This window comes from Antennarius striatus, chromosome 19 (assembly GCF_040054535.1).
Source record: "Antennarius striatus isolate MH-2024 chromosome 19, ASM4005453v1, whole genome shotgun sequence".
In the NCBI taxonomy this organism is placed as follows: domain Eukaryota; kingdom Metazoa; phylum Chordata; class Actinopteri; order Lophiiformes; family Antennariidae; genus Antennarius; species Antennarius striatus.
The window spans coordinates 14,461,266-14,485,760 of record NC_090794.1 but is presented as its reverse complement, the minus strand read 5'-3'; the positions used below and the strand labels follow the sequence as shown (position 1 = coordinate 14,485,760).

Here is a 24,495-nt window from a genome sequence, read left to right as displayed (position 1 = left end):
TTAAATGTGAAACAGTTAACTGAGGGAAATACTTCATTTTTTAGAACGGTTTATTGTTTATAAAACGTGGGTCCCCAGAAAAAAAACAAAAAAAACTTTGGGAACCCTTGATGGATCTGCAGATCCTGTTTGAAGTGGTCATCATCACACAGGGCATAAAGGTTAAACAGCGTTCAGAATTTATTCACTACATTATTATTATTTACATCACCTTGATTTGAAGGCTAAATTTAAAAGAAAAAAACATTCTGTGATATTTAAGGAACACGATCCAGGTGATATGTGTCACAATCAGAGAGGTGTTGGAGTACAAGCAAACCTAACAGAATACAATCCAAACTCTAATGCACACTGTGTGACACACCGCGTATGAACAGGGAAATGCTGCTACATCTACTCAGTGTCATACATGTTGAAATGATGGTGAGCTTCAGCTACAGTTCTGCAAACATCCTGTTCTCACAGGAAGAGAGCTGCTGTGTTCCTAGCAGGGCTTTAAAGCTATGGATGCATAGTTTCACATTTACAGTTCTGTCAAACCTTATCAAACTCACACATGCATCCCTCTTGTGACGTACACACACACACACACACACACACACACACACACACACGAGGAACCGTAAGTTTGCCTAGAGGGTCATGCAATGCAGAGACGGCAGCTTTCTGTGTGTATCTGAATCTCATTCATTATAATTCGGGGCCAAGGACAGAGGAAAAGGCAGAGATGGAGCAGTTTGTAAACCGTCTGCTGAAACAGAGTCCAAATGTCACTGCTGGAAGGATCTTTATCAGTTGAATAACTGGATTTAAGAGGCCTTTTGCTGAATCCCTTTGTACTGTCAAAATAAATATCAATCACAGCAGTGTGTGATGACCACAGCTAATCTCTATTATAGTCCACAGCTTAGTGCCTCCACCTCCTTCTCATTTCAGGGTTGGTAATTCTGATGGACAAAAGACAGAACATCATCTTTGGACAGTTTCTCTGAGTCCACTCGCGTTTGGGAATCATGGACGATCACCCCGTCGACCCAGGCCCAGAACAGCCGCTCCAAGTGGCAAACACTGAACAGGAAGAGGAACAGGAAGAGGAAGAAAGGGTCAAATTCATTCGTCAGACCACCAGAGCCGCTATTATAGTTATAGATGTGCTTTTTGTTCTCCTCCTTCCCACTACAGGACAGGCTCTGAGGCCAATTGATTAAATCAGGTATGAACTGATGAAATCTATGTCTGGAGAGGAGGTACACACTGGAAGGGGGCAGCAGCAGTAGGTGGCATGTCGTAGGTGGAGGACTTGGTCATCTTGTTGAAGAAGAACTTCATCTTTGAGTTCTTACTGTACGCCATTGTCCACGGCTCTGAGGAAGGGAGGACACATTTTAAACATTTTTATCAGAAATATGAAATACTAACAGTGTTCTCTGACGCTACACTCACAGGAATGAGTCAACAAATCTATGTGTCACGCAGTCGACAATGAGCAGCAGCACAGACGCTTCTACGTACCACTGACAGTCTTAATGATGTAAAGGCCTGTGGGAAGGAAATGTCGGTCATCTCTGCCTGTGTAGGACAGACGTGGGACGCCTCCTGAACTCTTTGTCACCTTCATCTCTAGTCTAAATTGAGGAGAAGAAAATTGTTATTCTTTGAATCTTGACTTGATGCTTCATAGATAATGTCATTAATAACACGATGTTGGTCGTACCTGACAAAGATTTTCTCCATTTCCTCCAGTCTGTAAACCTCCTTCACTCTGTTTGGGACATAACAGACGTTACAGTCAAGACAGACACAGTAATTCTTTGTGTCTGATGACGACTTTAAGTTTTATGAAGTTATTAACTTGTTGAGAATATGAGACTTATATATACAAACGGCAATGGTGTTAATTACATGGTAATAAACTTCTTGTCATGATCACCCTAACTTCCTCCAGTATTTAAATGTTTTGCCCGTAAGAAAATAACAGCATCAGAGTGGTTACATGCATTTAAACCCATAAATATGTGTCTTATCAATAAGCGGATACCTGATAGGGTTCATGTCTGTTCTGCTGGGTTTGGCGACTGCCTTCACAAACTTCTCAGCCATCTGGATCCTGAACAGATGAGAATGTTTGAGTAAACAGGGAAAAGACACAGAAGCCTACGGTAGGTGGAGCTGGCAGCGTGTCCTACCTTTGGTTGAAGTGTTTATCTCTTACATCAGTTCCATTCAGTATCAATGCATCCATTACATGAACCGCATTGATTCTACGCTGAGCTTTTCCCTGACGATTGTTAAATGTACAAAACAAAGAGAAGAAATTATTAGTTTGTTCAAGTGTTTCCATCAGTGAAGAAATAGATTCATCCAGTTTTTGAGAATAAGATTACAATGATCACAAACTTCTAAAAACACAAAGATAAAAACTATCTTGTTGCTCAAACAGCTGTTTCCAGCACTGATCAGACGGATAATAGGTACTAGAATACTGGCTCCCATAATCCCTCTGTTCAGCTCCCTACCTCTTTCCAGCCCCTGTCCTTACCTCGCCTTTTAGCTCTTGGACGATCTCCACGCTTAAAAGTGTATCTCTTGGCAGCTCAAGCTTAAAATTCTCTAGTTTCCTCCAACGCAAAGGCATCTTTCCGTCCCACGTGTATATCTGAGACTTCTGCACAAACGGTGAGGAGAGAAGAAACTGTTTAGTCACAGGAGACTGAGCTCCAGGAGAGCCTCTCCGGCCTGCAGTCACACTCCAGATAAAAATAAAATCATTATTTACATCTTCTCCTGAAATGAGGTATCAGTCTGACACATAAAACAGCTGAACGTGATGACACTGATCTGTGTATCTGTTCATTTTACATACACATGAGCTGCTTCCTGCTGTCAAAGTAACTAGTCACAGTCACATTATTCATACGGGCTGCAAAAGAAAACCTCAGGACTTAAAGTGAGACATGAGTTTTAGACGTACATTTAGGTGTGGTGTGTTTCTAAGGACTCACCCCCAGCGCCAGCAGGAAGACCTGCTCTCCACCTCCCACAATGCACCTGTGATCCAGGATATGACGCAGTTTCTCAAGTGTGCTGGAGTTCAGAGGTGTGAGTTTAGAGTGGAACGATTCCACATCTGAATTCTGTGGTGCAGGAGTAAGGCGAAGCAGAAAAAAGGACACATAAACATTATAAACATGCTGAGAAGTGTTTTCTGCTCTGCTACTCGCTTCAATTTCCAATGAAATATTTTCTTTAAAAATCTGATTTCAAACCGAGAACGCTGGACATATCCAAACATTACTGTACTCGTGCACAAAAGGATGCTCAAAATGTTCTTTTTAAAAGTGTGAAAACAACCAAGCCCCATCTAATTTCTTTTCTTTTTTTAAAATCCCATTTAATTAACTGACCTTAACAAGTTCATAGAACTTGGACTTTGGATCTGACGAAGCAGGAGCGACTCTGGCCTTATCAGGAACCTGGAATTGGAAATAAAATGTTTCTGGAGATGGAATTACATTTAAGGTTGAATTATTAACAAGCTTTTGTTTCTATGAGCTAAGTTTAGTCTTTTAGTTCCAAATTAGTCCATGTTACTGGAGCTTCTCCACTAACCCCCCAAAGCTTCAGACATTCCTTCCTGATGTCTGCTTGCCGTGGCTCTGAAAGGGTCCTAGAGAAACAAATATAACGTCACTGGTTTTTGCCTGCATAAACAGTCCTGCACAAAATACACAATCCTTGAAATGTCACTCACGGGTCAACGACAAAGGCCTGTATCTTTGCCAAGGCTTTGATCTGGACTGCACAGAGGCTGCAGAGAGTTAACACGACCTCTGTGAGTGGATGGGTTTGAAAAGACATGAAGGCTTCTCTGATGCTGTGAGTCTCTACCTCTCGTTGGAGTTGACCATAAACTGATAGAAGTCAGTGTCGTCCTTGATGATGCTCAGAGGAACCACATCCGTAATGTCGGTGTCCGTGTTCCTGAGTTGGTTCATTTTCAGGTTGACTCTGAACATGTACTCCCTGACGGCGTCTGAACCCGGCTTCAAACCACGACACACTACGTACCTGTGTGTGTTGTCAGTGATCAGAAGCTTAGAAAAGCACGAAAAACTCAGCTGTGATTCAAGTAAAGGAAAAGACAGTTTACTTGTGTTATAATATTACACCTATGGATATTTAGTCTTGAACCGCCCGATGTTCAAAGTGACGTTCAAAGCTACTGTGGTATAAATAATCACTTGGAAACACTCAGGCCCACCTCTCAGAGTTGGCAGGTCTGCTTGTAACGGGTTTGAAGATGGAGATTCTATCGAAGCAGAGGTAGAGCAGGTAGACCAAGCCCACACTGACGGAGGTGAAGAGGTCAAAGGTCTTACAGACAAAGTGGCCGCCTGGAGAAGACAAAGAGCAACACAATGATGTCACCTGAAACCTGAACACGAGCACACAATTGCCTGAAAATGAAATTAGCTTTACAGAACATTTGGACACCAGCTTGCAGGTAAACGAGGCGACTCACCCATTCATGCACATACCTGTCCTGAGAGTAGAGAGGGCTGTGAGCATCTGACACAGCAGGAGCTGCTTGCTCAGGATCTCCTGGAGGTTTTCCTGGCCTTCAACAGAGAAACCCTTCCAAGCCAAAAGTAATCCAATCAATAACTAAGCTAAAAAGAAACCTCAGTTAAACCCACCAACAGCAGGACTCATTTGAGTAGTACATGATAGACAGACATGGCCACAGACAAGCCTAAAGCTGAACATGTGAAATCGTCTCACCCCATCTGCCATGAGGAAGTGCAGCCCTCTTTTTTCTGTACTCTCCAGGACAAAGTTTCTGAAGGCGGTTATATTTTCAGGTCGAGTGATGTCGCCATCTCCATCAACTCCTCCCTCACCTGAAGGCAGGAAAGTCTAGTTTTCACTGAGGTATTCGCCACTTGAGACATAACCATTCTGTTCTCACTCTGAAAGTGATGCACATACCATAATAAGGCTCAAACAGCTCACTCGGCGCTGCATAGAAGTCTTCCAGTTTGAAGTCACAGGGTCCTTTCAGTGTCATGCCAAAGCCCTTGGCGTGCCATCGTCTCTTCCACAGGATGTATTCTGAGAAGCCTCCAGGTCCGGCACAGACATCACCGAAGTAGAGGAGCTCACCTTCACGGTCTTTCGTCAGAGGTTTCTACACAAGCAGGGGTTTCTGTTTCAGTGTTTGTCACCTTTCTACATATTGAGTCTTTGCATGTTGAGCAACAGAAGTTCAGTGCCTCACACATCAGCCCCTCAGTCGACCCACTCACCGCTTGAGAATCCTTCGGGTTGGTGAACATATTGTCAAAGCAGTGGTCGATGTCTGACATTTTCATGGCTGCTCTAAAAACAGAAAGAATATGATATGGTCATTGCCTTTATAGGATAGTTATGCTATTAAACTATGTAAAAGGTTAAAGTAAACTTTAACTGAAGCATTCATTTGGTATAAAAAAGTCAAATAGGAACACATCGCCCACGCAACAGTGATTATTATAACAAGCAAGACAATAAACATTGCTCTAAAGGCCTTTAGTGCTAAAGAAGAAAACATGACAGGCAGAAATCCGGAATACCTGACATACCATTTATTTATCATTTGCTTTCTATGCATTAATATCACAAATAAAAACCCAAATAAACAAAAAAAAACCCCTTCTAACAGGAAGGTTTTTTTTTTGTTTATTAGGAGTTGCCACACCTCGTGATCCTGTTTCCATATTAGACGGATGCTCATATTTGTTTGACAAAGTTTTTTATGCCCAATGCTCTTCCTGCTGCTATCCTCTGTATTTATCTGGGCTTGGGTCCGGCCTACAGTTGACACTGGCTTGTGCCCCCATGGGTCTACAGATGCCGGGTATACATGCAAAGCATGCACTCTACAATCGAGCTAAATCCTCGGTTTAAACAAAAAACAAAATATGACCCAAGAAAAAAAATACACACTGATAATTCCTCCAAACTGCAGCTGACCAACGACTGACCTGTTGAGGAAGATGCCTCCTCTGATCATCTCAAAGGGATTGGAGCGTGTCCGTGCTCGCCTCATCTCCTCGCCCTCCAGGTTATCAAACACCGACTATAACACAAACAGACAGAGGCAACACAACTCAGGGTTGTTGAGCTACTATGACATGGTTCCATCTGGTAAAGAGAAAAATTCACAGACCTTTAGCCACAGACAAGTCAGTTGTTATCTTTTTTAACAACCATGCAGTAAATGAGGTCTCCAAGTACACACAGAAAATAAATGCTGTAAAACTCCTCTGTTGCTGTAGACACATTAACATAAGATCAACCCACATACAGCATTGCCACCAGATCGATCTGAGTTTCATCATGTTGTTTGTTTTCAGGATGAATCTCTTCTAGTTAATACTTTTATTGTAAACATAGTATCAAATACAGACTCTTTCATTAAATGTTTATGAAAAAAGGAGAAAAAGAGGACAACTCACCTTGTACTTTATAAGAGTTTGCAGGAAGTCTTCAGTGCAGAATTCTGTCTCATCCTCAATCTTAAGTTTTCTCTGTAAACATTCAAAAACAAAAGTGTAAACATAAATGCCAATGAGAGAAGAGAGTATGCCTGATCAAAAACTGTGTTTAGTATACATGTGAGTGTTAGTGTATGTATTAACCTGTCCAAGAGTCATCCAGTCACGCAGTTCATCTGAATCTGGAATCTCTGTGGTGCATTCTGGGAACCATTCAACCTTCTCTATGGCAGTGGGCTGGAGAGAGGAACACAAAAGGGGACGGAAAATGCAAAAGACAGGAAAAAGTTGATATAAACAACAAAAATTGCTCTCAGAAACAAAACAATAGACTCAAGTGAATTTTCTTCAACGCTGTACCTCTGGTTCATCTCGCCAGTCGATGTTGAGTTCCCCCTGAAAGCCCTGCAGTGTGAGACCAAGACCTCTTCTCCCTCGCTGAGTAGAAGCCTCAACAATCTCTTTGCGCCCCTGGCCAAACTTCCCCAGACCTTCTCCCTTACGGTAACCCATCTTGGCCTAAATTTAAGAAGTGATGCGTTTAGGAAAATATGGTGGAAAAATTTGTTTGTTTGAAAATGTTTGCAAAAAACACAAAAAAGATATATAGCCAATGAAACTTTAGTTTATAGTTTTTTTCTTTCAACACAGACTGCAAGCTTTAAAACATTACCATGAGTTTCTGTGACACACTATTGTACATCGAGAAACTGGAAGAGTTCTGAGTACTGTCAGTGTCATCAAAGGATGAGCCAGATGCGAATCCTGGTCTGCGGTCCTCTGGATCATCGAATGACTCATCTTGGCCAAATTCTACACAGAAACAAGCCCATAGACACACAGATTTAATCATTCATGTAGAAAATCAGCTTAACACAATAACATTAGAAAACTAATCTACCTTGTGTGGATAACTGTGACTCTTCATCTGAACTGCTATCATCACGATGCCTTTTAGTCCCATGCAGCAGTGCAGACGTTTCTTCAGTTCTCCTCTTCATCGTGGCTGAAAGACAGATGACAATTAGACCAGGATCGTCTGCTGCATGAGTGGATGAAAATTATTTATAAAATCAAAGTAGCAACCTGCTGATTTTACAAATTAAATTTTATTTAGGCTTATAAATTCTTTAGAATCAGAATCCCGAGGGGGTAATTACTTAAATCTTTACGTTTACATATGACATTAGTGGATAACTTTATATTGGACAGAATTAACCAAAGGCTGCAGGATTTACAACGTAGCATACAGTATATTCAATTACATGTTTTACATTCTGTATGCATAAAAGGAAAATAATAAGCAGTTCTGCAAATAGCATGCATTTTTAAATGTTGTGGTGTCCTGTCCAGACAGGTACAGGCAGCCATCGCCAATGAACATGACTGTCAACAAGTCTCGACAGCAGCGCTCAGTGAACCACACTCTTCTTTTGGGGCAGTTCTCGCTGCCTTTCGTTGCACACAGAAAAGACGTAGATTTAACAAACAAACACATCGTTTTCCACATTGATTTAAATTGATGGTAAAACTTGGGAGATATCTTTTCAGAGAATTCAAAACGTTACCTCTTCTAGTTCTGTTGTAGTTAGCAGCAGTGAGATATCGAGAGTTGGTCAAATAAACCCATGCCACTCCGATATAATGTCTACAGGAACAAAAAGCTCAACAGGCTTGACTAGTTGGTGTCAGTGCGGGTGTTCGCGGTGTTTTCACTGAAACAAAACTGCGCAGCTGTAGCAGCTTTAGCGCTAAGCTAGCTGAATTAGCCGTTTTTCAAAAACAGTTCAGAAGAAAAACGTGTTCTCCTCTGTGGTGAGGTTGCAGCGCCGAAACGTTGAAATGGCATATGTTTCGAGATTTATCGGTTAAGTTTTTATTTGCAAGTACACACTGTGTACAAAAAATGAACAGTTTACTGATATTTGCACTAGCCCGCGTTCTGATTTCAGAGAATCCAGGGGTCCTTCCTTTGCCGGCGACGCAGTAGTGACGTACGTGCAGTTGCTGTCTAGTCAAGTGCCGGTGTGTTGTTATTGTTATTATGATTATTATTATTATTATTATTATTATTATTATTATTATTATTATTATTATTATTATTATTATTAAAATTTGAAGAAAAAGTGCATGAAAAACAGTATCTTCAATTTTAAATCAATCATTTTGTGACAACAGTCTTGTCAACAGGATTTTTTGTTTTTTGTTTGTTTTTCTTTAAATATTATTCATAAAATGAAAATCACAATAAAAACGAAAAATTAACAGGCTTGTAATCACACTTTAGCTGGCTGAGGTAAGCCGTACATACACAAGCCTGACAATTGCTACAGCACACTTATGTTGCTGTAGACCACATGTGTCAAACTCAAGGCCCAGGGGCCAAATGTGGCCCGCCAAATCATTTTATGTGGCCCACGAGAGCATAAAAGGTCAGTGTTTAAAAGTGAATAAGTCAAAAGTTTGCTTTGACCAAAAACTACATTTCCCACAGTGCAGTAAGCACGCCCATTTTAACTTTAACAAAAACGTCTTGAACAAAGTTAAATGTCCTAACTTGTGTTTGTTATTTTTCTTTATTCTCTTGGATAGTTTGATCCTTAATTGATGGAGTTCTGTGTGTTTAATACCTGACAAATTAAAGTATGTTATAACAGAGCAATAAGCAGACATTTTTTCTGTGCAACTGTAATGTTTGTAACTTTTATAAGTAATAAATTCAGAGTTATTTAACATTACAGAGTAGTTGTTTTTTTTTTACATTCATAAGTTACATTTGGCCTTTAGAGGACAGCCATTATGCCGATATGCCGGCCCTCGGTGAAAATGAGTTTGAGACCCCTGGGGTAGAGTTAGATCATACCATTTTGAGGATTATCAGTATGTTGGACTAATTAACTTACAGTAAAACTCTAATTGCGTTGTTTTGTTTGCATGTGTGACTAAGTGATTAGATTTTCTTTTTTTGTCAGTGGTGCATGTCTGTGCCAGGAACTAATCCGCTCCTGGTGTGTGAGCTAAGGTTTACTGGGTGCTTTTCAACATTCATAGGCTTTTAAAAAAGATATTCTGTACAATATTTTATCATGTATTTTATAAAAGGCTTATATGCAGTTCTAGGAAATTAAAAGTCACTCTGAAATATGTCAGCAATAGTTCTGTCTGCAAATTTAATGAAAATAATTTGACTCCCGTAGGCAAAATAATAAAATTTCTAAATTTCTCATCTAAAATGAAAATGTGCAGCCGCAACAGACACTGTAGTAATATTATGTCTAACGTGAAGTCTTCTTCTTCCGTGATACGCCTGATAAACCAGCCAGGAAGTAAGTAAGTCAGTAAATTGCATGCCATCATTGGTGAGCCTGTGAAATCCTTCTCAAGAGAACCTGTGTCACTACCTTGTTTGCATGGCACTAAAGAGGTAGCAAGAGGAAGCACGCATGCAATAGTTAATAAACAATTAAGGAATATTGCATAAAAACCTGTTATGTTGCTTTAAATCACAGGTGTGATTTCCACAGGGTATGGAAAATGGCTTCACATTTTCTCTTCACATTTCACCAACTCAAGCTATTCATTCTGCTTGTTTATTTTATTTTAGATGGTCAGTAAAGACTTTGTAATGTACAATATACTTTTATGTGCAATTTTTTTTTTTCATTTAAATGTGGGTGATGCATTGGGTAATAATGTTGTTACAGCATGAAAGTTCTTAGTTTGATTCTTTTCTGTGTAGAATTTCTATGCTCTCTATGTGTCTGTGTGGGTTCTCATGCAGCTTAAGTGAACTGGTCACACCAAAGCTGTAAGTGTGTACAGGCATGGTCAGTTAGCTTTTATGTTGCCCAGTGATGAGCTGGCAGCTTGTCTGAGGTGTACCATGCCTTTTGGCCCTACCTTTTGCTCCTAGGATAGGGTCCAACAGATGGATGGATGGATAGATGGATGGATGGATGGATGGATGGATGGATGGATGGATGGATGGATGGACAGACGGATGGATGGACCTGTGGATGACCGTTTGCAATTGTTTTATCGCCAACATAATGCTCTTTACACACACATAAATGTCTTCTCACCCACATTGTTTAACAATGAAATCTATTTATTTCCACCTATATATTTGAATAAGCTCACTTGAAAACCTCACGCTATCACGTTTCCACCGTCTACGCAGCAGTTTGGGCAAGTAGGTAGCTCCGGTCTTCACATTTGTACATGTCTCCCACTTACGGAGCTGTTTTGGCTTTGTCAGACATAGTGGTTTGTATTCTTTGATTGTGACGGACCTCACGTTGTCGTGTGGGGAACCCAATGCTTTATTCACCAGGATCGAACTCACAAGGCCAGAATCTACCAGGATGGCCGGACTGTAACGCCGAAGCAGCCTTCGTTTTCGCATTCGTCTGTCCCACACACACAGAGCCGTTACGGTTAAGGTTAGCGTTAGGGGTTGGGGTTAGGGTTTAGGGTAAGGGATTAGGATTAGGGTTAGGGTTAGGGGTTAGGGTTAGGGTTAGGGTTAGGGTTAGGGTTAGGGGATAGGGGATAGGGGTTAGGGGTTAGGGTTAGGGGTTAGGGTTAGTGTAAGGGTTAGGTTTAGGGTTAGGGGGTTAAGGTTAGGGTAAGAGTTAGGGCAGGTTAGGGCTTAGGGGTTAGGGTTAGGGGGTTAGGGTCAAGGGTTAGGGTTTTGGTTAGGGTTATTGCTTTGGTTAGGGTTAAGGGTTAGGGTTAGGGGTTGGGGTTAGAGGGTTAGTGTTAGGGTTTAGGGTTAGGGTTAAAGTTAGGGGTTGGGTTAGGGATTAGGGGTTAGGGTCAGGGTAGGGTTAGGGTAGGGTAAGGTTAGGGTTAGGGGTTAAGGTTATGGTTAAGGCTAGGGTTTAGGGTTAGGGTTAGTGGTTAGGATGAGGGTTAGGGTGTAGGGTTAGGGGTTAGGGTTAGGGGGTTAGGGTTAAGGGTTAGGGCTTTGGTTAGAGTTATTGTTATGGTTAGGGTTAAGGGTTGGGGTTAGGGGTTGGGGTTAGAGCGTTAGTGTTAGGGTTTAGGGTTAGGGTTAAGGTTAGAGGTTAGGGTTGGGTTAGGGATTAGGGGTTAGGGTCAGGGTAGGGTAAGGGTAGGGTAAGGTTAGGGTTAGGGGTTAAGGTTAGGGTTAAGGCTAGGGTTTAGGGTTAGGGTTAGTGGTTAGGATGAGGGTTAGGGTATAGGGTTAGGGTTAGGATTAGGGGTTCGGGTTTTGGTTAGGGTTAGGGGATTAGGGTTAGGGTTAAGTCTTAGGGTTGGGGTTAGGGATTAGAGGTTATGGTCAGGGCTACGGTAGGGTTAGGTTTAGGGTTAGGGTTAGTGCTAGGGTAAGGGTTAAGGTTAGACGTTAGTGTTAGGGTAAGGGTTAGGGGTTAGGGGTTAGGGTTTAGGGTTAGGGTAGGGTTTGGGTTAGAGTAGGGTTAGGGTTTAGGTTTAGGGTTAGGGTTAAGGTTAGGGGTTAGGGTAAGGGGGTTAGGATTAGGGTTAAGGGTCAGGGGTTAGGGTTTAGGGTTAAGGGTTAGGTTAAGGTTTAGGGTTAGGGTTGGCGTTAGGGATTAGGGGTTAGGGATAGGGCTAGGGTAGGGTTAGGGTTAAGTTTAGGGTTAGGGGTTAGGGTTAGGGGGTTAGGGTCAAGGGTTAAGGCTTTGGTTAGGGTTATTGTTATGGTTAGGGTTAGGGGTTGGGGTTAGAGGGTTAGTGTTAGGGTTTAGGGTTAGGGTTAAGGTTAGGGGTTGGGTTAGGGATTAGGGGTTAGGGTCAGGGTAGGGTTAGGGTAGGGTAAGGTTAGGGTTAGGGTTAGGGTTAGGGGTTAAGGTTAGGGTTAAGGCTAGGGTTTAGGGTTAGTGGTTAGGATGAGGGTTATGGGTTAGGGTTAGGGGGTTAGGGTAAAGGGCCTGGGCTTTGGTTAGGGTTATTGTTATGGTTAGGGTTAAGGGTTGGGGTTAGGGGTTGGGGTTAGAGCATTAGTGTTAGGGTTTAGGGTTAGGGTTAAGTTTAGGGGTTAGGGTTGGGTTAGGGATTAGGGGTTAGGGTCTGGGTAGGGTTAGGGTAGGGTAAGGTTAGGGTTAGAGGTTAAGGTTAGGGTTAAGGCTAGGGTTTAGGGTTAGGGTTAGTGGTTAGGATGAGGGTTAGGGTTAGGGGGCTAGGGTTAGGGTAGGGTTTGGGTTAGGGTTAGGGTTAGAGTTAGGGGTTAGGGTTAAGGTTAGGGTAAGGGTTAGGGTAAGGGTTATGGTTAGGGTTAAGGTAAGGGGTTAGGGGTTAGGGTTAGGGGGTTAGGATTAGGGTTAAGGGTCAGGGGTTAGGGGTTAGGGGGTTAGGGGGTTAGGGTTAGGTTACGGTTTAGGGTTAGGGATTAGGGGTTATGGACAGGGCTAGGGTAGGGTTAGGGTTAAGTTTAGGTTTAGGGGTTAGGGTCAGGGGTTGGGGTTAGTGTTAGGGTAAGGGTTAAGGTTAGGGTTAGGGATTAGGGTTAGGGATTAGGGTTAGGGGTTAGGGCACAGTTAGGGGTTAGGGTTAAGGGTTAGGGCTTTGGTTAAGGTTAGGGTTATTGTTATGGTTATGGTTAGGGTTACGGTTAGGGGTTGGGGTTAGAGGGTTAGTGTTAGGGTTTAGGGTTAGGGTTAAGGTTAGAGGTTAAGGTTGGGTTAGGGATTAGGGGTTAGGGTCAGGGTAGGGTAAAACAATGTGTAAAAGTAATCAACAAGAAAAACCTGTGTAACAGAGCACCCACTACCTGGGCCAACAGGATGACGGGAAATGGACCTGACCCACAGTGGAGAAAAAAACAGCCGACCTCCAGTGGAGGATTTTGCATGGTGCCGTCGGTTCCAATGCTTTTGTCTCTGTTTTCGCCCCTGCGTTGTCCAGCCAGTGTCCCTTCTGTCCCCTTCGTGAAACAGTCTTTCATGCTTTCAGTGAGTGTGGGAGACTTGCAGTGCTCTTCACTCTTCTAACGAATGTTTTTAACTTGTTCAATGAAAACTTTAGTATCACGCAATTCATGTACGATGCTGGGTACAATAGATCGAATTAGAGAAAGTGGCAGCTTTTAAATTTTATTTCTGGGGAGGCCAAACTTGCAATTTATGTGACCAAGAAAAGGAAAATTGAAAACAATACTGTTCAAGAAGCAGCTACTGTTTTTGCTGTAACATCAGATGTCGCTTAAAACTAGAATTTGGTTTCTATAAATTGACAAAAGACCTGAATAACTTTAGGAACATCTGGTGTTACAAAAATGTCCTATGCACTTTAGTTGATGACCACCTCACTTTTGCAAACTTCCTGTTATAATGCACTAATTTTTATATTGTATTTCCTTTTGTTTCTTGGTGTTCAATGTTTTTGAGTGTTTAGTGTTTTTGAAATTTCATCTAATGAAAAATTGTAAAATGTTCTAAATGTTCTAAATGTTCTAAATGTTCTAAATGTTCTAAATGTTCTAAATGTTAAATGTGACTGGAGTTTTTTTGGAAAAGATCTTCTGAGGCACTTAAATGCTTTCATCTAATGTAAAACTGCAAAATGTTTGAATGAGTGTTTTTGCAAAAATCAAAAAAAAAAAATTCTTCTTCTTCTTCTTCTTCTTCTTCTTCTATACATCCTTCTGGGACATTCTAGCATGTGATATGCTAGAAGTATTCACCGAAAGTCTATCCTCAGGCTCTTTGCCACTGTCCTGCCGGAGGGCGGTCGTTGCCCTCCTGCCTAAAAAAGGCAATCTGCAGGACATCAAGAACTGGCGCCCTGTGTCACTGCTCTGCACCGATTACAAGATTCTGTCCAAGCCTTTGGCTACCAGGCTGAGAGAAGCTATGGAGCAGGTCATCCACCGGGATCAAACCTACTGTGTGCCCGGCAGGTCCATGGCAGACAATGTCTACCTAATTTGTGATGTTTTGGAGGTTTCCAGATCATTGGGTATAAACGCTGGTCTCATTTCATTAGATCAGTAAAAGGCATTTGACCGTGTTGAGCATAGCTTCCTCTGGACAACTATGGAGAAGTTTGGGTTCAGCACCGAGTTTATTGCCAAGATCAAGGTGTTGTACAGTGACGCTGAGAGTATTCTGAAGTTTAACGGCAGTTTATGTGCCCCCTTCAGGGTGCAGCGGGGCATCTGGCAGGGCTGTGCCCTGTCTGGGATGCTCTATGCACTCTCTCTGGAACCCCTCGACTGTAGAATCCGCAAAAGCATTGACGGTTTGATTTTACCTGGTGTTAGAGAGAGCATTCTTTTATCTGCCTATGCTGATGATGTTGTTGTTCTTATCAAAAACCAAAGGGATGTTGATGTCTTGGTGGGTTTGACAAACTCATTCAATGTTTTAACTGCTGCAAAAGTAAACTGGAACAAAAGTGAAGCCCTTGCTGTTGGTGAGTGGCATGGCAACCTCCCGGTTCTTCCTCAAAACTTGTGTAGGAAGACTGATGGTCTTAAATATCTCGGTGTGTACCTGGGAAATGAGACAACAACCAGGAAGAACTGGGAGGGCCTCATTGAAAAAATAGAAGGGAAACTTAAAAATGGAAATGGTTGCTCCCCAGAATGTCGTACAGAGGTCGAGTTTTAGTGATAAAAAACCTGGTGGCCTCGCAGCTGTGGCACCGCTTGGCCTGTATGGACCCTCCATCAGGGTTTCTAGCCCAAATCCACACCAAACTTGTTAACTTTTTCTGGGATGGGCTGCATTGGGTGCCTCAAGGAGTGTTTTTTTTATCAAAAGAGGAGGGGGGACAGGGCCTCATCCACCTAGCTAGAAGAACAGCCACGTTCAGATTACAGTTCATCCAGCGGTTTCTGACCGGACCAGCGGATCTGACGTGGAGAGAGGTGGCCAGCTGCACATTCAAACGTGTGAGTAACTTGGACCTGGACGCTGCACTGTTTTTAATGGATTCTAAGTTTCTAAATTTAAGTGGTTTGCCTCCGTTTTATCATGGTGTTTTTAAGTCATGGGCCCTATTTAAAAACAGCCCAGGAAAAAGCTCTGACTCTGTGTTCTGGTTACTGAAGGAACTACTAGTGCATGGAGCCAGGCTGGATGTCTGCAGTGGAGCCACACCTGGGCTGTCTGCAGCGGTTTGCAGAACCGGGACCATGACTCTCCAGCAGCTGGTGGACAATGGTAGGATTAGGGTTACGGGGTTAGGGTAGGGTCTGGGTTAGGGTAGGGTTAGGGCTAGGGTTAGGGGTTAGGGGTTAGGAGTTAGGGTTAACGTTAAGGGTTAGGGTTAAGGTTTCAGGTTAGGGTTAGAGGGTTAGTGTTAGGGTTTAGGGTTAGGGTTAAGGTTAAGGGTTGGGGTTAGGGGTTAGGGTTTAGGGTTAGGTTTAGAGGTTAGGGTTGGGGTTAGGATTAGGGTTAGGGTAGGGTTATGGGTAGGGTTAGGGTTAAGATTAGGGTTAGGGGTTAGGGTTAGGGGGTTAGAATTAGGGTTAAGGGTTAGGGTTAGGGTCAGGGTAAGGGTTAAAGGTTAGAGTAAGGGGTTAGGGTTAGGGTTAAGGGTTTAGGATTAGGGGTTAGGGTTAGAGTTAGGGGTTAGGGGTTAGGGTTTAGGCTAGGGCAGTGGTTCTTAACCTTGTTGGAGGTACCGAACCCTGCCGGTTTCATATGCTCACTCGCCGAACCCTTATTTAGTAAAGCAAAATCTGTTTTTTTCAAATTTAAGACATACGTATAGGTTTTACTGGTGTATTTAAAGAATTGTGCATTAATGTCACCTTTTTCAAAGAACAAAGCCAAGACAGTGCATGACCTCACATGAAATTACCTACCTGCATATCAGTCTGACTTCTGCTGTTGTTATTGAGAGACCAGTTCAGATATGCATGGTTTCACTTTGGCAAGTTCTACTCTTATGTCATTTTCACAGCAAAGTCAGTTTCTTTTGTTTTCCACGCAGTTTAAGGAAGCATTTCCTTATTTTTGCCAGTGCGAGACCAGAGTTGCTCAACTTGACATTGTAAATCATACAGAACGCTGACTCCCATCACGTTCCGTTATATAGTACATGTAAATTCATGTTGCACATATTCATCCGACCACTTTCTTTTTTTGCTAAACATAGTTACTATGAATTAAAATATTAAGAAAGCAATCAGATGACGTACCATCATGACAGGCATAAATGGACAACTGAGTGCGAAAAATTCCATGTAGCACAGGTGATCACCTGCAGCCAGTGATGGCTAAGGGGGGCGTGTCATCACGAATTGACACGATGCGTCAAACGTACATAGTGATTTGTGTATGTTCAGCAGACACGATGTGTCGGGTGTTTTGTCTTGACCTCCATCTCCGCCGAACCCCTGAGACTGACTCACCGAACCCCTAGGGTTCGATCAAATCCAGGTTAAGAACCACTGGGTTAGAGTTAGGGGTCAGGGGTTAAGGTTAGGGTTAGGGGTTAGGGTTAGTGTTCGGGTAAGGGTTAGGGGAAGGATTAGGGTTAGGGTTAAGGGTTAGGGTTAGTGTAGGGTTAGGATAAATGTTAGGGTTTATGGTTAGGTTTAATGTTAGGGTTAAGGTTCGGGTTAGGCTAGGGTTAGGGTTTAGGGTTAGGGTTAGTGTGGACAGGGTTTTAGCCCCGTCGGGGCCCAGAAAAGAATTGTTGGTCCCTCCGGGGTACAGGACGTGCATGGTCCTCTCGACCGCCCTATCCGTACCGCTTCCCAATATCATTGGGGCGGGGGTTACAGCGACATTTGCCGTACCTTACAACCGTCCAATTTTCATGGAGCATTTTTGATTGTATTGAAAATATATATACCCTGAAATGAAATAATTTATAAGCAACGGAGAACTAAAAAAAAAAAAACTAAAATAATGAATTTATAGATGTAAAATTAAAAAAAAAAATCAAATTAGTGTAAAATAAAGACATTAAAATAAGGCCACAAAATCTAATGAAAGTCTAGATCAAGTGCCCTGTCGTGACGTTTCTAACTCAGTGGTTCTTCATCAGGCTTAGGGCACTAAGTAGTAATATTGAGCTTTAGCATACTCACCAGCTTGGGAGAGAGTCTCAGCGCACGTGGGTATCTTCACAAAGGGAAAAAGAGTTATGGTTAGGGTTAGGATTAGGGTTGGGTTAGGGTAGGTTTAGGGTTAGGGTTAGGGTTAGGTTAGGGTTAGGGGTTAGGGTTAGGTTAGGGTTAGGGTTAGGGTTAGGGTTAGGGTTAGGGGTTAGGGTTAGGGTAGGTTTAGGGCTAGGGGTTAGGGTTAGGTTTCGGCTTAGGGCAGGGTTAGGGTAGGATTAGGGTTAGGGGGTAAGGGTTCAGGGTTAGGGGTTAACGTTAGGGGTTAGTGTTAGGGTAGGGGATTAGGGTTAGGTTAGGGTTAGGGTAGTGTTATGGTTAGGGGTAAGGGTTAGGGTCAGCAGCCTCGGTTGCCATTGGTAACCAATCAGTCAATCAGCTGTCATTTGTAAAGTGCTTAATCATATCAACGGACATTTCAAGCCGCTTAAGCTAAAATTCGTCAAACTCTCACGTGATGTATAGATATAATAGAGTAGATTAAAGGACGGAAACAAGTGAGTTATTGCAAACCTTTACCCTAACCCCACCATGTTACAGTCTGTTGCTCAGGTAAGACTCATCATACATCCATGATTCATGAACCGACCCAGACCATTTTTTCTCCACTTCATAAATGTAGTCTGCAGCATCATATATGATCTGAACAGATGTTAGTTTATATATGATGCAGTCTTTAACATGCTCAAACCAGGGCTTTGAACCAGAATTTTTGGACAATCCATTCGTTCTGAATAGAAACAGTATTATAACGTCTCTGGTTTTACTTTCCAAGAACTTACGTTCTTGAACTGGTTAGAACAAAAAAAATGTAGTTCCAGAACCGGTTAATAACATTCCTTGTAAATATAAATAGGTAGGTAGCTTTAGGACTTTTAAATTGGTAATGAAGGAAATTAGTTTACAAACTGTGGACATATCCCTACAGTAAACAGAACAACAGCACTGATGCAGTTATGGACCAGAGGATGGAGAATCAGAGGAAGACGGAGAAGTACGATCATAAGCAGCAGATTATGATGCAACAAATTTTCAAAGTTTCAAAGCTTCAAAGTTTCAAAGACTCAAAGTTTCAGAGCAGAGTCTGGGGAACTCTGCTTTGAACATGGCTGCAGCCAATGAGTTAATTGTCTAAATCAAACTTTTTTTAAGATGGGCAGACAGCAGTTTTCACCTGTTATGAATATAATGAGATTGGGAGACTGCCTTTTCCTTGACTGCTGGTGATATGCCTCAACCTCAACTCAACAATCCTCTCTCATCATAAACTGAGTGAATGAAAGGCAGTGAAACTTGAAGTCAGATATTTGTTTTCAAGAACAAACAAAGGGTATTAACTAGTATTTTGAATGGCCAATTCTGTTCCAGAACATTAAAAAATATGAAATTTTTGGTTTCTTTTTCGTTCCTGGCAAAATTCAAAAATTGCTGGTTTTCGTTTTCGTTCCATGAGCTGTTTCAAAGCCCTAGTTGAAACAGTAGTCAATCTACATGTAGCTGCACATTTATGCTTTGAATGGACTTCCTATTCACATCATTATCCTCCTTATATGAGGGAGCCTTGATGGGAATGTGGGTACCATCTATGCAGCCAATTACATTGGGAAATTGTAAAAGAAATAAACGTTAGTAATCCAAGTCTAAGGTTACAGAGGAAGCAGGCCTAACCAATCAGCTACAAGCTCAGGCAGGCTGCAGCCCCATGAGCAATGAGCCTGAGAAGGAGGAATACAAAAATTGGATGATTGCAGCTTGTAGATTGAGATGTAAAAAATCCTGTTCTTACATCAATATATCCACATTTGTCATTCCAGTAGGAGTCATGTTTGTGAACTCAGAATCCAATTTACCTTATAATTGCACCTAATCTTTCTTTGGCCTTGCTTCGTCATTCACTGATCAAGTTATGTGCTTCTCCTGAATGCCTGGACTTAAAACATCTCTGACAGGTCGTCTTCATAGCAACTCTAGTTACTCTAATACTGCTAATCCTTCACTGACACATATGCACATCCTCACAAAGACACAAACAAACACGGTCCAGCACCATGTGATCGGCTTATGCAATGAGATCCAAGGCTTTATATACTCCCTGTAGGGACTCCTGTGGCTCAAGAGGGATCATTACGGTGCAGGTCTGTGTTGTGCATATGAGTGAGGAGTGTGTTTTCTGACACAGGGGAGCTACACTCAGACGTTTGGGAGGAGACCAGAGAGACACAGCAGGCAAAGCAGCGAAGGGATTCACAGGGACAGAGTTGCCAAGCAGCAGATCCTGGCAGCTGGTTGAGGAGAGTTTCTTACACATCTGCTGTGAAACACCGGAAAGAACAGCAACTATGTTTTTTCGTATCCCACGATTGACCCCAGGATACATTAGATACCTCCAGGTGCGTACCAGCTTGCGGAAAGTCTCTTTCTTCAGTAGATCAAAGAATAGGACATCAAGGGACATCTGCATCAGTACAACAGTTGATGTTAGTTTATCACTCCAAATTTCTGAAGCTGCAGTCAGAGAACCCTCAAACCCCCCCACCCCCCTTAATGCTGTCTCTGGTTTGAATTTAGTTGATAAATTACATTTATTATGGAATTGTCCCTTCACTGCTGAGATTGATACCACTGAGTCATCACTGAGCACCAAGGGCCCATTTCTGTCTGTGTCAGAAGGATTTAGAATGGAGGATTACTTTAGCCTGTGTTTGAATGGATTTGAATTTGAAGTACCTTAACTCCCAGGGACAGGTTAATGTTTTCTAATTGGATCTCTAGAGGAACAGCATGAACATCATCCAGGGGACTTTTCAGAGACCCAAATCTGGATTCAGGATCCCACAGAGTGGCTTGTGTTTGTGCTGTCAAACCCCCACCATCTGCTCATCAGAGCTCACAATTGATAATTTTTACTCCTTTATGAAAGGCCATCATTATACACAACAATATTGTGTTAGTTGCATAAGGGAGTTATGTATTTTTACATAACTCCCTTATGTAAAAATACATAATACTGTTCTGTCATCTTCTCTGAAGATAAGCTATCAAACATTCCTATTTTCAACTTGCATAATTGGCTAATTATGACAAACTTAGAAAATAATGCAGATAATGAACACACAGTTAGTAATGGTATTTAAACTGAACTAAATGGAGATTGTTGTACTGTATATGTAAGACCATCACTAGGACATGACCTCACCTGGTGGTGGGTGATGTGTGCTGTGATGACCCCTCTGCTCTCTGTTACAGACTCAAGCTGCCCAGACGGTGCTGCAGAGCCGGGAGACCCCGTTGATGCCCCGCATGGCCTTCATGCTGGGACTCATGGGGATTGGAATATCAGGCTACAGCTCCCGACAGCTCACACTGCACTGCAAGCCATCAACTCACCTCTTCAGATAATGTGCAACACGCACACACGCACGCACGCAAGCATGCACGCCCGCACACACCGTCCATCACTTGTCTTGCAGACAAGACAATCTTAATCGTCTTGTCTACAGCCACTTATCCTACTGGAGCCTGTCCCAGCTGGTTATGGGCAACAGGCGGGGTACACCCCCGGGTAAGATGCCAGCTCATTGCGGAGCCAAGAGTAAACATACAAACTATCGTTTTACTTGAAGCTTCATTTTGACATTTTGGAAAATCACCTTAAATCTTCTTACTCCAACTTTTTTCTCTAAACCACAAGTGTTTTTATACTTATTTTATTTGGAAGAAATAAAACAACATAATAACACAATATAGAACATGTTAATCACTGAGCTTTAAGCTAGACAGCTACTGCTTTTAACCAGATTCAATCCCCTTACATTCATCATCTTACATACAATACAGACGGAATTTAGTGCATTTTCTAAAATGTCACACTATTATATTTGGGATGATCAGGTTTGAGGGCAGTGATGCTACCTGGTTCTGGTACCTGATATTGTTTTTCTGTGTCCTATTTTTGTTTGTGTGGTTCAAGTTCAGGGTCATGCTCGGTCAGGATGTCGGTATGATTTTGTTTTAAAGCCTTCCCCCCTTTCAAACAAAGCACTTTTTTGTCATTTGTAATGAATGCAGTGAAACAGAAAGGCAGCTTTTGATAATTATGATGGTTGATGCTGCACTTGAACCACAGTCCTTTCCTATGATCTGTGCCTTAACATGGGACTTAAAAATAAATCAAAATGTAACGAACAACAAAAAAACAAAACATGGGAATTTTTAGATTTCAATGACTCTATTGGCCATTAAAGCAAATTTATATAAATCATCTTTGAAAACAAAATTTCCCCATTTAAGTCCTATAAAATCTCTTTCAAATTCTCCAACTTTTAAACACCATGACTTTCCACAGTCATTTTATCTATTTCTATGATGCTGTTGGGGCTTGAGCTGAGATAATCAACCAAGCGAAGAGAAGGACTGTAGAGGTGACAGCAAGAGTTCTGATCTCCTCTTCTCCCTGTGTGACTGTGGACTGACTAAAAAACAGACACAGCAAGTATTTAACCTTTAATATGTGAACAATGCTACTTTGCACGTTTATGAGTACGTCTCTTGTGCGTATTCATGTGTACATATCATGTTGATGCTGAATGAGATTAGTAGACTGCGACGGTGGGTGCTACCAGCCTGTGTTGTGAGCTGGACAGAGCGACTTCTAGCTGGATTGACACTTAACAACATGCTCCATGTGTTGTTGTCAGGCGAAGGAACCAGGACAGCCACCCTGGAAACCACCTGAGCTGAGGTGTGAGTCCACCCGGAGGTCTCTCTGGTGCACACCGCCGTCAGACGAGATGAATGTAGATGAATGACCACCAGGGTCTCTTAACATAGAGAGAGGTTATTTTGTATCTGATGTGCACGATACTTTATTTGTAAAATTGTAACTGAACAAGTTTATCAATGACAAAGATTAAAACTAACAGTTAAGTTGTTGTTGTGAAAATGATCTATCCTGTTCTGGTTCAGAATGAGAGGCCAGTTAAGATACAGGAAAAGATTAGCATGACCATGTCCCCGGTGTTCGCCATCAGAGATTCACCCGCCGGTTTTAAACCAGCTTAGGAGAGAGGTCACTGACACTGAAATAAAGACACGTAAACCTGTTTATGTCATGTGATCTCGAACAGGCATTCTCACAGGAGGGGTAACTTCAGTACTGGTTTTGTTGGTGTTGTGATGTCTATTATTATATATTTATTTTTTTATTTACTGCAAAACCAGTTTAGAAAGTAGGTCCTCGTTGTGAAAATTAAAATGTAGTCTACCTTATTGTTATTTTTATTTATTCATATATGAATACAACAACTAGGAGTGCTATTTGCCAATTATAAGAAACACTGGATATGCTTTAGTGTATTTATTATACATATTTTTATAGTTGTACAAGGGTTGTTTGTTTTCATCTTCATTTTTCATTTGTTTTGCACGGTGACTTTCATCCAACTGTGGTGGTGTTAGGTTAGCGCAGATTGTCAGTCGTATCCACCCGCTACTGTTTAATGATATATTTATTATTGACTCAGTTTTCATAACTTTAATCTGAAGTCAAGTCAATGGATTCATCATAGGAGACATTATCCTTTATATTTAAGTGAACATGTATTATCTTTGTGCAAGAATAAAAATGTCGTAAAGAACTGACTGCATCTGTTAGTGTGTCCTGAAGCCTTGTGAAAAATAATGTGTAAAAAGAACTACTTGTGTCATGCACTAGATGTCAGCATGGATTTGCAGCCATTTTCTCACTCTGACACAACACATCTGTGAGCTGCAAGTCTCCACAATCCATTTCCTATACAAGCAGTGCCATTTGATCAGAACCAAACACTTTCAGAAAAAAGTTTTAGTCTCTTAACCATCAATTCAACTCAACTCAGGCAACTTTATACCGCAGAGATCCTCTAGTTTCTGCGATACATAATTAGCTCATGAGGTTTGTGCGTTGTCACTCTACACCTAGAGCTTGTTTCTCCAAGTACAGTTTCTTGCTGATTAACTGCTGCTTAGTTCAGAGAAGTTAATCTGCTCATCAGTCACCTCCACTGCTCCCAGTTAGCTGCTAGCCGTTCAGGGCTAAGAGTTCTGACCCAGTTTTATGTCTAAGCTGCTTTGGAAAGAAGCCCAAATATATCCCCATAACCAGCCAGAGTTACATATGAGCCACTGTAGGTTAAATGGGAGCTCTTTTTCAAACAAAATTATTTGCTGAAATAATTGTAACCCTGTAATGTCTTATTTTGAAAGACAGGGTTAGATAGAGGCAACTGATTCGCTGTGGCGACCCCTGAAGGGAAAAGCCGAAGGGACAAGAAGAATGTCTTATTTTGAAAATGTGTCTCCTACAATTGGTTTTATTTTATCAATTTTATTTCCAGTGTTCTTTCTAAAGCCATGATGATACACAATCCAGGTCAGTAGATTATGCTGTGGGAACATCCATCTTAAACATCAGCAGATGGCCAAATCGGAAAAAGAAGAACGAGAACATCACAATGCAGGTTTAAAAGACAAGTACATTGAAATACTCATTTTTCTGCTTTAGAGAACTGTTTTGGTTTCCCATCATGACACAAGCAAATATACTTCTGCTACTTCAGAAAACTCGTCCAAACATTCCTGTTGATGTTAGGAGCTTTTTGTGGCAGGAAATACACCCGTACCTCTTCAGGTTCCCAGCTTCAGGGAGGAGAGGGAGGAGAGCCAAGAGTCACGGAGAGACTAACAGTCTGTCCTGCTCACCCTCACTTTCTCCAAGTTCACACACACACACACACACACACACACACACACACACACACACACACACACACACACACACACACACACACACACACACACACACACACACACACACACACACACACACACACACACACACACACAGAAGTCCATTGTGTG

General features: G+C 41.9%; 2 protein-coding genes across 3 annotated transcripts; one reads left to right on the top strand and one right to left on the bottom strand.

Moving 5' to 3' along the window:
- Positions 1-38: 38 nt before the first annotated feature.
- On the bottom strand, positions 39-20,053 carry cmtr1 (cap methyltransferase 1). Of its 2 annotated transcripts, XM_068343211.1 has the most exons (25): positions 19,983-20,053; positions 10,437-10,546; positions 7,438-7,542; positions 7,210-7,349; positions 6,897-7,055; positions 6,681-6,773; positions 6,498-6,569; positions 6,024-6,118; positions 5,307-5,379; positions 4,990-5,188; positions 4,783-4,901; positions 4,539-4,635; positions 4,262-4,394; positions 3,889-4,068; positions 3,752-3,808; positions 3,610-3,667; positions 3,405-3,473; positions 3,003-3,134; positions 2,540-2,665; positions 2,187-2,278; positions 2,039-2,107; positions 1,715-1,762; positions 1,513-1,625; positions 1,256-1,364; positions 39-1,068 (listed from the first exon to the last, which is right to left on the bottom strand). In XM_068343211.1, exons 1-25 carry the CDS (start codon positions 20,051-20,053, stop codon positions 933-935), a joined length of 2,655 nt encoding a protein of 884 aa, XP_068199312.1. In that variant the 3' UTR covers positions 39-932. The 2 variants fall into 2 exon arrangements, with proteins under 2 accessions (XP_068199312.1, XP_068199313.1); XM_068343212.1 differs by lacking the exons at positions 10,437-10,546; positions 19,983-20,053 and adding an exon at positions 8,105-8,504.
- Positions 19,728-23,226, top strand: zgc:193593 (uncharacterized protein LOC564090 homolog). Its single transcript, XM_068343213.1, has 2 exons — positions 19,728-19,988; positions 20,845-23,226. Exons 1-2 carry the CDS (start codon positions 19,938-19,940, stop codon positions 20,995-20,997), a joined length of 204 nt encoding a protein of 67 aa, XP_068199314.1. The 5' UTR covers positions 19,728-19,937; the 3' UTR covers positions 20,998-23,226.
- Positions 23,227-24,495: the final 1,269 nt, after the last annotated feature.